This window comes from Lissotriton vulgaris, chromosome 11 (genome assembly GCF_964263255.1).
Source record: "Lissotriton vulgaris chromosome 11, aLisVul1.2, whole genome shotgun sequence".
Lineage (NCBI taxonomy): Eukaryota > Metazoa > Chordata > Amphibia > Caudata > Salamandridae > Lissotriton > Lissotriton vulgaris.
In genome coordinates, this window is record NC_141699.1 from 558,070,484 (window position 1) to 558,083,676 (window position 13,193).

At 50.3% G+C, this 13,193-nt stretch overlaps 1 protein-coding gene across 1 annotated transcript; it reads right to left on the reverse strand.

Annotated features, from left to right (window-relative positions):
• Nucleotides 1-281: 281 nt before the first annotated feature.
• On the reverse strand, nt 282-9,140 carry LOC147683148 (uncharacterized). Its single transcript, XM_086944792.1, has 3 exons — nt 7,847-9,140; nt 3,904-4,347; nt 282-439 (listed from the first exon to the last, which is right to left on the reverse strand). Exons 1-3 carry the CDS (start codon nt 9,138-9,140, stop codon nt 282-284), a joined length of 1,896 nt encoding a protein of 631 aa, XP_086800918.1.
• Nucleotides 9,141-13,193: the final 4,053 nt, after the last annotated feature.

The following is a 13,193-nucleotide window of genomic DNA, read 5'->3' on the forward strand; positions in this document are numbered from 1 at the left end:
CCCCAATCACATATTGAAAGCCAGGCCCTCTATAACCATAAACCCTGCCTGACCCTTCACTCCTGCCAATACCCCCCAAAACCTGAACGGTCAAACAATGACCAACATTCCCCTGAACCTGTCAATCAAAACATCGATCCAATACTCATCAAACAATCTACCATAAACTGCACCGATACAACCAAAACCCCGCCACCCAGAAAGGTAGGGGGGGAGAGAAACTACACCACCTCCCTTTCTGCCCCCCCAACCAGAAAAATAGAGACAGAACAGAACCAATATTAACGCTGCATAGCAAGCGAACGCGCCAAAACCTCACGTAACTCTAACAAGTATAGGTCCATTCCCACTCTGGACAGGTGGACACCATCATCTCTGAAAAATTCCACCGTCTCAAATTTAATTTCCCTATGGGAAATTCTGCTAAAACCAAGACCACATATTTACAACAAGGGGTGGTGAGGGACAGAGTCTCTGAATTAAACAGAAAGCTCTCACCCAGTCAAGAGATCAGGGCTAGATCCAACACCGTTTTTTAGCTCACTGCACCATCCCAGTTTCAGAACCTGGCTGTATGCAAATTAGTCTGTTCCTGTCCCAGTGCATGATGGGAACAGGGCAAACCAAACTACAAAAGCCAATTCTTACACTGGGAAGGAAACAAGCTCCCGGGGACCGGTTTCTGGCATTACAGCCGTCTTCGGCCCGGTTTGCTTGAATCCTGATGGTGCAATGAGCAAGGGTCTCACATCTGAGAATACCCTTCCACGCTTAGGGTGGACAAAAATATTTACAACAAGGGGTGGTGAGGGACAGAGTCACTGAATTAAACAGAAAGCTCTCACCCAGTCAAGAGATCAGGGCTAGATCCAACACCGTTTTTTAGCTCACTGCACCATCCCAGTTTCAGAACCTGGCTGTATGCAAATTAGTCTGTTCCTGTCCCAGTGCATGATGGGAACAGGGCAAACCAAACTACAAAAGCCAATTCTTACACTGGGAAGGAAACAAGCTCCCGGGGACCGGTTTCTGGCATTACAGCCGTCTTCGGCCCGGTTTGCTTGAATCCTGATGGTGCAATGAGCAAGGGTCTCACATCTGAGAATACCCTTCCACGCTTAGGGTGGACAAAAATATTTACAACAAGGGGTGGTGAGGGACAGAGTCTCTGAATTAAACAGAAAGCTCTCACCCAGTCAAGAGATAAGGGCTAGATCCAACACCGTTTTTTAGCTCACTGCACCATCCCAGCTCAGAACCTGGCTACATGCAAATTAGTCTGTTCCTGTCCCAGTGCATGATGGGAACAGGGCAAACCAAACTACCAAGCCAATTCTTATACTGGGAAGGAAACAAGCTTCCGGGGACCGGTTTCTGGCATTTCAGCCGTCGTCGGCCCGGCTTGCATGAATCCTGATGGTGCAATGAGCAAGGGACTCACATCTGAGTATACCCTTCCACGCTTAAGGTGGACAAAATGATTCAGAAAAGGGGGTGGTGATGAACAGAGTGTCTGAATTAAGCAGACCACTCTTACCCAGTCCAAAGATCAGGGCTTGATCCATCACCGTTTTTTAGCTCACTGCACCATCCCAGCTCAGAACCTGGCTACATGCAAATTAGTCTGTTCCTGTCCCAGTGCATGATGGGAACAGGGCAAACCAAACTACCAAGCCAATTCTTATACTGGGAAGGAAACAAGCTTCCGGGGGCCGGTTTCTGGCATTTCAGCCGTCGTCGGCCCGGCTTGCTTGAATCCTGATGGTGCAATGAGCAAGGGACTCACATCTGAGTATACCCTTCCACGCTTATGGTGGACAAAATGATTCAGAAAAGGGGGTGGTGATGAACAGAGTGTCTGAATTAAGCAGACCATTCTTACCCAGTCCAAAGATCAGGGCTTGATCCATCACCGTTGTTTAGCTCACTGCACCATCCCAGCTCAGAACCTGGCTACATGCAAATTAGTCTGTTCCTGTCCCAGTGCATGATGGGAACAGGGCAAACCAAACTACCAAGCCAATTCTTATACTGGGAAGGAAACAAGCTTCCGGGGACCGGTTTCTGGCATTTCAGCCGTCGTCGGCCCGGCTTGCTTGAATCCTGATGGTGCAATGAGCAAGGGACTCACATCTGAGTATACCCTTCCACGCTTATGGTGGACAAAATGATTCAGAAAAGGGGGTGGTGATGAACAGAGTGCCTGAATTAAGCAGACCACTCTTACCCAGTCCAAAGATCAGGGCTTGATCCATCAGCGTTTTTTAGCTCACTGCACCATCCCAGCTCAGAACCTGGCTACATGCAAATTAGTCTGTTCCTGTCCCAGTGCATGATGGGAACAGGGCAAACCAAACTACCAAGCCAATTCTTATACTGGGAAGGAAACAAGCTTCCGGGGACCGGTTTCTGGCATTTCAGCCGTCGTCGGCCCGGCTTGCTTGAATCCTGATGGTGCAATGAGCAAGGGACTCACATCTGAGTATACCCTTCCACGCTTATGGTGGACAAAATGATTCAGAAAAGGGGGTGGTGATGAACAGAGTGTCTGAATTAAGCAGACCACTCTTACCCAGTCCAAAGATCAGGGCTTGATCCATCACCATTTTTTAGCTCACTGCACCATCCCAGCTCAGAACCTGGCTACATGCAAATTAGTCTGTTCCTGTCCCAGTGCATGATGGGAACAGGGCAAACCAAACTACCAAGCCAATTCTTATACTGGGAAGGAAACAAGCTTCCGGGGACCGGTTTCTGGCATTTCAGCCGTCGTCGGCCCGGCTTGCTTGAATCCTGATGGTGCAATGAGCAAGGGACTCACATCTGAGTATACCCTTCCACGCTTATGGTGGACAAAATGATTCAGAAAAGGGGGTGGTGATGAACAGAATGTTTGAATTAAGCAGGCCACTCTTACCCAGTCCAAAGATCAGGGCTTGATCCATCACCGTTTTTTAGCCAGAAACCGGTCCCCGGTAGCTTGTCTCCTTTCTGGTGAAGAATTGGCTTGGTAGTTTAGTCTGCCCTGTTCCCATAATGCACTGGGCCAGGGACAGACTGATTTGCATATAGCCAGGTTCTGAGCTGGGATGGGGCAGTGAGATAAATAACGGTGATGGATCAAGCCCTGATCTTTGGACTGGGTAAGAGTGGTCTGTTTAACTCAGACACTCTGTTCATCACCACCCCCTTTTTGTAAATCGTTTTTGGCCACTATAGGTGTGGCAGGGTATACTCAGACATGAGTCCCTTTCTCACTGCTCCATCAGGATTCAAGCAAGCCGGGCCGAAGAAGGCTGAAATGCCAGAAACCGGTCCCCGGTAGCTTGTCTCCTTTCTGGTGAAGAATTGGCTTGGTAGTTTAGTCTGCCCTGTTCCCATGATGCACTGGGCCAGGGACAGACTGATTTGCATATAGCCAGGTTCTGAGCTGGGATGGGGCAGTGAGATAAATAACGGTGATGGATCAAGCCCTGATCTTTGGACTGGGTAAGAGTGGTCTGTTTAACTCAGACACTCTGTTCATCACCACCCCCTTTTTGTAAATCGTTTTTGGCCACTATAGGTGTGGCAGGGTATACTCAGACATGAGTCCCTTTCTCACTGCTCCATCAGGATTCAAGCAAGCCGGGCCGAAGAAGGCTGAAATGCCAGAAACCGGTCCCCGGTAGCTTGTCTCCTTTCTGGTGAAGAATTGGCTTGGTAGTTTAGTCTGCCCTGTTCCCATGATGCACTGGGCCAGGGACAGACTGATTTGCATATAGCCAGGTTCTGAGCTGGGATGGGGCAGTGAGATAAATAACGGTGATGGATCAAGCCCTGATCTTTGGACTGGGTAAGAGTGGTCTGTTTAACTCAGACGCTCTGTTCATCACCACCCCCTTTTTGTAAAACCAAGACCATGGCAGCATCGTGAAACTTCAGAGTTTACCTTCTTCCTGGCCCTGTCCACGGCCCTGGGATTGACTGCCCCTCTCCAGATCCTACGCGGTATCAATTCAGTCCAAAATACATGGCACCCAGCCCACAGCTCCTTAATAAGGCCCAAGTCCCTCTTAATAGCTCTAAGTAATACCACACCTTTGGTAGCACAGAGATCGTTCTCCCCCAGATGTATGACCAAAATATCAGGACATAGCCCGCCCACCATATTGTTGTTAAGACAAGGGATTAACTCTCTCCAGAGCATCCCACCTTTCCCCTTCCAAACGACATTAAACATACGAGCGTTAAAACCAAGAAGTTCTCCAAAGTAACTCTGTGCTGCCTGGACTCGGGCCCACTTCACGAAGGAATGCCCAACTATCCAGACCGTCACCACAGGAGAACGAGGCCCAGCAACCGATCCTACAAAAGAAAACAGAGTTAGAGCTCATGGGAAGGAAGATGACGCATGCGCCTCCTCCGCTGGACTCCTCACGTAGCGCTGAAAACAGTTTGAAGACCAACGCCCCAATCTCATGATATGTCTGTCAGTCCAACCTCTGTTAAAAGCTTCAGTTGCCGCCCCAATCCTGAAAGAATGTGTCCCATATAAGTTCCCATCCAGGCCTAAGAGCTGCAAAGCCTTGCGCAAAACCATTCGGAATTGGTATGTTGTCACAGGGGTGCCATCAATATGCCGAAAAACAAGCGCCTCATCACCCCCCCACACAGTAAACGCCAGCGCCGCGCCAACAGTAAAGGGCAAGTAAGCCTTGGAGCACGCGCCTGCAACCACACACCTTTCCCTTTTTTCGTCTGATCAGTTTTAGAGCTGGCCAACCATACGTGCACCCCGTCATCTGAACAAAAAACATCCCGCCAAAATATGCCACACTTGTATTTCGAACCCAACAACTCCGAAACCCTGAAAGCTCCAAAAAACATGAATGCCATCAACATGGAAAATAAACATGACTCAAAGTCATCTGAACAAACAGAAGGTAGAATAGTGATCAACCTGGCCAGGACCTGCCAAGATAAAGGAGCCCTGAGTCTACTAGTATGCCCTTGCTCTCTGGACAAACCCTCAAGCATCCTTCTGCCAATTTCCCCCGCTGTCGGAGAGTAACCCCACAACAACTTACCCATGAAAGCTATCCCTGCCAATTTACCCGCGATGGTCACCTTGGTCAACCCTCTGTCCATGAGGTCTAAAATGAAGTTCACTACATCCTCAGAACGACGCCCAACTTCATTGCGCCTAGAAGCACCGGATTCCAGAAACTCCCTCCAGGCCAGAGAATAAGCAGAACGCGTAGACACAGACAAAGAACCTACCACCAGTTGTACGACCCGACCTTGCCTACGTGCCACAGATGAATCGGCATCGGGGTCGGTGTCCTGTCTGCGTCCCTCGCCAGTCCACGGAATCTCCCCCACTGTGAACGAGACAGAGCATCCGCAATGTCATTGTCCACACCAGGGATGTGCAAAGCACGAAAATGAATGTCGTGTTTCAAACAACCCAGCACGAAGACTCTCATGAGTTTCAATACCTGTTCATCCCTGGCAGACTGTCGGTTAACGATCTCCACTACAGCCATGTTATCCACACGAAAAAGCACCTTCTTGTGTGCCAATTCCTCCCCCCACAGGGTCAAAGCCACCAGCAAAGGGAAAAGCTCTAAAAAGGTAATGCTGCGACCTCCATTCAACCACTCATCCGGCCAACGTTCAGCACACCATCTTCCATTCCAATACAGCCCAGAACCATCACTGCCAGCAGCATCCGAGAACATCTGCACATCCCACTGGAAGTCAACGTCTCGCACCAAAAGAACACCATTAAAGGAGGAAAGAAAAAATTTCCACATTCTCAAATCCTCCTTGACACCAGCAGACAAACGAACACGATGGTGAGGCAACTGATGACCTGCAAGAGCCCTGCCCAATCTCCGACAAAAAGTCCTGCCTGCCCTCACCACCCTACAGGCAAAATTGAGATGGCCTAGTAGCACCTGAACATCTTTCACCAACACTTTCCTTTTTGATAACATGGCCTCCAGTAACTCCAGCATTTTCACTTTTTTGTCCTCGGGCAGGCGAGCACACATTGCCACAGAATCAATCTCAATACCTAAAAAGGACAAAACAGTGGCAGGACCCATCGTTTTCTCGGGAGCCAAAGGAACTCCCAGATCCTCCATGAGCCCTTGGAAAGTGTCCAGAGCAGACTGGCACTCCGTGGAGCCCGGGGATCCGACAAAGAAAAAGTCATCCAGGTAGTGCGTTACCAGTGAGTGACAGGACTGCTGAGTAAAGTACCATTGTAGAAAAGTACTAAAACACTCAAAAAGAGCACATGAAATGGAGCAACCCATCGGCAGAGCCTTGTCCACATACCATTGGCCTGCAAAATGAATACCCGAGAGACACCAGTCATCCGGGTGGACAGGCAATAGCCGGAAAGCAGACTTTATATCACACTTGGCCATCTCAGCAGCTGCGCCCGCGGTCACAACAAGTGACATGGCCACGTCAACTGAAGAATAAGAGACAGAAACAGCCTCTGGGTCAATAAAATCATTGACAGACGACCCTTCTGGCCATGATAAGTGCTGAATAAGCCTGAATTGTCCCGGATCTTTCTTCGGGACCACTCCAACAGGTGATATAATTAAATCAAGGATCGGCCAATCATGAAAAGGGCCAGCCATCCTTCCTTCCTGTACCTCTTTATTAAGCTTGTCTTGTACCACTGCGCCATGCTCAGATGGTGATTTTAAATTAGCAGACCATCTTCTCTCCCTTGCGCCCATGTAACCCAGCCGGAAACCAAATTCAAAACCATCCAACAATTTTTTCTTTACTGCTTCATCCTCATAGTCTTGAAGCGCCATGCGCAATCTCTCCAACTTAACCGGTGTACGAGCCCTTGGACCCAACACCCTTAGAACTTCTGGCTCCCCTACCCCCTGAAAACTGTGGGGTTGTCCCTGAACCACCTGTACTCCCCTGTTTCCCCTGTTGGCTGCCTGCTTGCTGGTTATCCCAGCATCTGGAAAATGGGTGTCTTCTACCACAGCCAGAGCATTCGTGTTTAAACTTACAATATTCTCTGGTACAAGATCCCTTGTTAAACTCCCAGCATGTGCCAGTCCCTGACTGCGTGGTTGAAGTAGCTCCCACCCCTCCCCGGGTGGGCTTGCCCTGAACGGGCCGGTAAACTAAAGGAAATACGCTCGCTGTAAAAATAGTCTTCCCCCCTGACGCAGAGCCCATGGTATGCTGCCATAAGTCAAGATCGAGCTCCCCCCACTTGGCCTCTGGATCCCAAGATATCCTGGCCCTGAACTCCTCATCATATTGGGACCAGGCAAACCCCCCTCCAGTAATCTGCGCCTTGCGTATAACATCCATGTATTTAAAAAGGGACACGCTGCGCTCTGGGAACTTCTCACAGTATACACTCGCATAGATGAGGAATGCAGCTGTCCAATTCTCAATGTTCAAGGGGACTCTAGGACGTTTGGCCAACTCAAACTCCTCTTCCTTAGACCCCTCTTTGGACCGGACTTCCCGGTGTAGCAGCTTAAGGAGTTCCACATACTCACCGTTCCAAATACGTTCTTTTGTGGTTAACATCAAATGAGCCCCCAAAGGCTTTGTGACCCCCCCATATAAGGTAACGTCTTGATTTTCAATTCTTTACTGGCCAATGGCTCTTTAACCGTACTGGAAGCAACAGTGGTAGTACCACTCTCCACTTTACCCGGGACTTCCATAACATCATCAGTGCCCACAGCAGTGTCTTTCACATAACGTCCTTTGCACAATCTCCCTTCACCAACAACAACAACAGTTTCTTCTCCTGTGCCCACAGACACCATAGTAGGTTTGGCCTGTGCAGCTAACTGCTCACCTGGCAACAGAGAGACCACTCTTGAAGGCTCCGCCCGTGGCGCTGAAGTCAATGTGTCTTGTCTGCAAGGCGCCCTGACCGATGGGCCGTGCTCTCTTCTCACTGGCACTTGACTCTGAACCACTGGAGCCTGAAAAACACTATCAGAGACATGAGAGGGCACCCCCCCCTCCACGTCCCGCAATTCACCTTCCTCGGGACTATCTTCGTCATAGTCTAGGACCACTGAATCAATACCAGTATGCAACACATCACCACGGGTCTTACCTAACCTGGTATCAACAATATGACATTTAAATGTTTTTGAAGAACCTCCAGGGGGGGGAGCAGACTGTACACGCCTGTAGCTCCCCTTGCGTTGACTCTGCGGCTCCATAGCCGCCGGCAAGTTAGGACACCTATACCTGCTACTCGTTGGGGCCAGCGGGGTCATGCCAGACCCTCGTGTGCTGGCCGCGGCGGGTTCCCTCGGTGGAACAGAGAGGGCCGCGCTAGGCATTCTCCTCGCTTCCCCTTGGCGAAAGTGGACTGGACCGCGCCCTGCCAAGTCTGGACCTCCGCACCTATCCCTGTCCTGAAAAGAAAAGGTTTGGACTGGTGTGCTAGGGTTCCTAAAAACTACATTCAAACCAGACTCTGTCCCCCGCCAGTTAGAATCCACATTCAACATCTGACCCCTGTCTAAAGAACGTCCTCGAATACTAGATCTAAAAGGCACCTCCCTGACCGGAGAGCCACCTATCACCTCTTCATCCTCACTGTAATCCAAATTATCCAACGCCACTGCAGAAGAAGCAGTCTGAATAGGAGCCCTTGCACTCCACTCATGGCCTGTACCCTCTTTCTGAAAACTCCGCTGCGCAAGGCCTGCCGCACCAAAATGCTCCCACCCAGGGGAACCACACATAAAATAGGGGCCTCTGGTAGTCCCAGACAAGCGTGGAACTGAATCCCCAGGCCCTTGTACAAACCCACCACTCGCATGGCCAAAACCCCTTCCATGTCCCAACATCGTGTCCTGAAAGCCTGTACCCCCAACTCTCAGCACACCAGGTGCGCAAAGCCCTTGAGTATTATGCACCCCTGAAGTACTAAGAACTGACGACCCTGCACCAATATCCTGTCGTGTTACACTATTGCCAGGAGGAAAGGTCTCGTGGCCCCCCAGTGACACTCTCCTGCCTTTTCTCTGAAGACTGTCATCCCCTCCCAGAAAAACAGAAGACCCAAGACCCCCTGAACGAGGAGCCTCTTGCCCCAAAGCCATACCTGAAAGAGAACCTCCTTCGCCCATTTGTGCCCATTCTCCCTCACCCCTAGAACCCCCCCCAACAGACAGAACATCACCCACTGAAGAACCAGGCGTGGAAAACAATAAAGGGCTACCCACATTACCCTCCACATCCAACATACCAGTGTCAGCATCCTGCTCAGAAACTACCGGACCATAAGAACGAGCCAAGCCCCCAGACACCAAAGCCATATTAGAACCCAACACATTTGAAACCCCCCTCTCTTCAACATGCCTCTCATGCACAAAACGCCTAGAAGGGGTTAACAACATTCGTGGTGCTGTCTCAGGAACAAACTGAGACTCTGCAGCAACCAACTCCGAAACCTGAAAACCGGGCACAACCCGCTCCTGGCTCGCCCCTTGAGGAACAAATTGAACCGAGCCCCTGCGCGCACCACGCACAGAGACTACCTCTTTCTGTTGAGCGCGCCGCTCGACCAACGGGTCTGAAGCGGAGCGCTTTTTACTCCCTCCCCGGCCCCCCCTTCCCCGCCTTCCCGACGAGGCAGCACCTGAACCCAACGGTTCAGTTAAAGAAGGAGCCCCCGCCCGCGCAACCGAGGAGGGAAGCAGCGCGCCACCCGACAACTGCGCCTGCCCCACCACGGTGCCAGACATGCCCGGGGTTCCCCCCGCCCCCACCGCCATGCTCACCTGGGGCGCCGGAGCCAGAAACGCCTCACTCCCGCCCTCAACAGCCGCGCCGCGCACCGCCGGAGCATTCACCTCACCCGCAGCTAAACGCGCCACACGCTGGGGGGCCGGTTTCCTCGTGCGGGACCGGCCCCTATCGCTTACCTGGCTCGGGCGTCTCTTCTTCAGCGACGAGCACGCCATTACCGCAGCAACCACGCCAGCGGAAGCCTGGCGCTGGGGACGCGCCGGCACACCTCCTGCCAGCAAATCCATGCGACCCGCCTCAGCCAGCAAACGTATCGCCTCGACAACTCTAGAATCCTCAATTGAAAAGAGCTAAGGACAATAAACCTAAACAACAAAGCCTAAGCAAACTGTCTCGCAAGAAACACAATAACTTTACAAAAACGCTAACAGCCCTCCTAGCCACCAGGTCACCAAACCTAAAATGGTGGCTAGGAGGCGGGAACAGGGAAATTTATAATTGGGCTGGCCAGTCCTACTAGGCCAGCCCAAATGCCAGAACATTCCAGCAACTTCAAGAAAACCCCTCGCAGCCCTCCCAAACCGCCCGGGGGAGGGGACCTCCCTGCGGTCAGCTCCCTCCCCCAAGGCCCCCATGTGCTCGGCCTCAACCCCTCTGCTGTCTTGTTGTTGCCTGAGCACCATGGCAACCCTGCCCCATTCCGACGCGCGCCCCTGCCTGGCCGGACACCACTTAGACCTTCTCTATGCACGATGCCTTTGTTACTATTATTTGGACACTCAGCGATGCCCTTGCCCGCGCGCGGCCCGAGCCCCTCAGACAGCGCGTATTCCAGCCGCCCACAGCCTTGCATCTACCCGACCAGAAACCAATCCCCATAATAGCCCAGGCCTGCCCCACACCGACCCGAGCCAGTAGGGTCAGCAAACCCATAACCCCGCTGGTGTTCAGTTCCCCCTGCGCCGTCGATGGTCAGCTAATTGCGGGCCGTCTAACCGCTGTGCTCTACCTTCCGCCATAAGCACTTGCTATCCCACCCACTCTTAACCTTTACTTGCATTGCACCATCTACCCCCCTCTCTTTCCGCCTCGCTCTCCTCCGCACTCCCAGCCCCCAGCCACCCACCGCCCCTGCCCGTCACCCCCCATTCTCTCCTATGCCCCACCATGCTGCAGCACCCCCTCCCCCCAAGCCGACCCCTCCCCCCCCCCACCTCACCTCGCACTATGTCGACCCCGCACCTCTTCTCCTGCCAAAATTCCCCGAAGAAAGAGGGCCTTGTGCCCGGTGCCCACCCTTAAATAGTCCTTATTTCCCTACCTTAAATTTATGGCTGAGCTGGCCCAGCCCCAATGCTTGGTGGGGCCGCTCTTTCTCTTTCCCTGCCTTTGCTCCCTTTATCTCCCGCCAATCATTGGGTGCTCGGGCTCTGCCTCCCAGGGGTGGCCTCCACTGAGACCCCCGGTCCAGCCACTGTCCCCCTCCCCCTGGGGAGTGGGGGGGCCGAACCAAGGGGCATCTCTTTGGTTTTCGTTTCCCCCCAGAGACGGATGTTATTTCCTTATTGTTTACCTCTACAATAAAACCGCATAAGAAGCTCTACAAGTGGTCATCTCTTATTTTCTCCAAGACCCCCCCCCTTACATTGGTCACAGTATATTGATAGATTTTTCAACCAGCTTAGCAGGGAGAAGAAGTCTAGAAATGAGCCGATAGCTGTTTGGGTTTAAAGTGTTTAGATTAGGTGTTTTTCAGCAATGGGAGAACCAAAAGCATCTGCCATAATTTCGGCAACACCCCAGAGCTAAACGTAGCATTGATGATCTTAACCAAGTAAGGGGGCCACCTCTTCCGGTACTAAGCGAAAGCTATTGGGTGGATAAGGGTTCAAAGGTGATCCTGAGTTTTCATTAGAGATAGCCAGTCTGACTTGATCCTCCGAAAGCGGAGCGAATTCAGTTAACAGGGACGAATCAGCATCACAGTAAAAAAAAAAAAAAACTCAGAATGGGCAGGATGATTTTCTCTGACTTCCTGACTTTAAAAAAAAATCTTTCTGGTGCTTGCATCATAAAGATGTTCTAATGGATTGCAGTGGCTGAACCATTTACGTCACTACATTTAAAACATATTTCAGTGGATGTGAATGGTTCATCCACCACATAAAAGCCCATAATCGGCCTTCTGAATACATAAAGTGTCTCTTCAGTACCAGTGGGACATCAGATTATCTTCTCCCTACACTCACTGGTCTTCTTGTGGCCTTACAATCTTTATTACGTAGCTGCCTCCATTCTTGTGAAGGTCTGAGGATACAGTTACAATGATGCAAAGAGGTTAATTCAAAAGAACATAGAATCGTCTGTTTAAGAAAGGTTTAAGTAATCAGAACTCATTCATTTTATTGCTGTCATCATATAGTAACTGAAAAGAATAAAGAAAACTATAACAGGCATACATGTGAAATAAAATGTTCAAAGTATGACAAAGAAACTGCAAATATCACTCACCCAAAGAAATGCTAAAACAAAAGATGACAAAGCGGTTGTGCTGTCTAGCACACAACACTCAAGAGACTCTCCTACAGTTCTTTAAGGCACAGTTCCTTGAAGGGGTCAAAATAATGCTAGTTTACCATTGCTCAATAAAGGTCCAGTAATAGTCTCGGATTGGAATTCATAGATGCAAACAAATCAAGCTTTTCAAGTGGCAGATAGTGAAGACACTATCAAATTTTGGTCTCATGTTTACTTAATAAAAATGCCATATTCATTTATCAGTTAAACTTATGCTGGCGGTGTGCACTATGTGTTTCCTGATTCTTTCTGGTCTTTGAGTGGGGAATTACTTGTTTGTTTGATTATCCACTTTGTGTAAAGGATTTTTTCAAAACACTGCTTCAAAGCCCCTTATGTATAAGTACATTATGGAGGTAACTATCATGGAAGCAAAGTCCTGAGGATAGTCTAATTTATCAATTAAACAGCGGACCAGAACATCTACGTGTTTTCTCTACCAGCCACTTAAAAAGCATTGAATTGCTTTCATCTAGAGGAAAAAAGAGGAAAGGTTCTGAACGGCATCTTGTCTAGAATAGCCCCAGTAAATGAAGTATTTGCATGGGGCAAAGTGGGATGTCGTCTGGGTGATGGTCAAACCCAACAAAGTCAGGAGTTTCTTTGTTATCCAGGTTGGTCTAAGACTGACTGTGGTATACCTGCCAAGAGAAGTCAGTGGCCAAGGTACGAGAATGCGTGTACGCCCAAACTCTCAAGACGGGTAGACTTCATTGCCATCACTTTCGTGAATACCTGAGGTACAGAAGTAAGGCGAAAAGGGAGCACAATAAATTGAAAGTGTTCCTTGCCCACCTGGAACCACAGGTACTTGCTGCAGGACCGGACTTTAGGAGGTGGATAGATGCATACTG

Excerpts from the sequence above, each read along its gene's own strand:
- LOC147683148 (XM_086944792.1), bottom strand. The coding sequence starts at position 9,140 with ATGGGCGAAGGAGGTTCTCTTTCAGGTATGGCTTTGGGGCAAGAGGCT. Across the intron at positions 4,348-7,846 it reads AGTGGTCTCTCTGTTGCCAG|GATCGGTTGCTGGGCCTCGT; the intron begins GTGAGCAGTTAG and ends TTTCTTTTGTAG. Across the intron at positions 440-3,903 it reads TGAAGTTTCACGATGCTGCC|GTGGTCTTGGTTTTAGCAGA; the intron begins ATGGTCTTGGTT and ends TGTTGTAAATAT.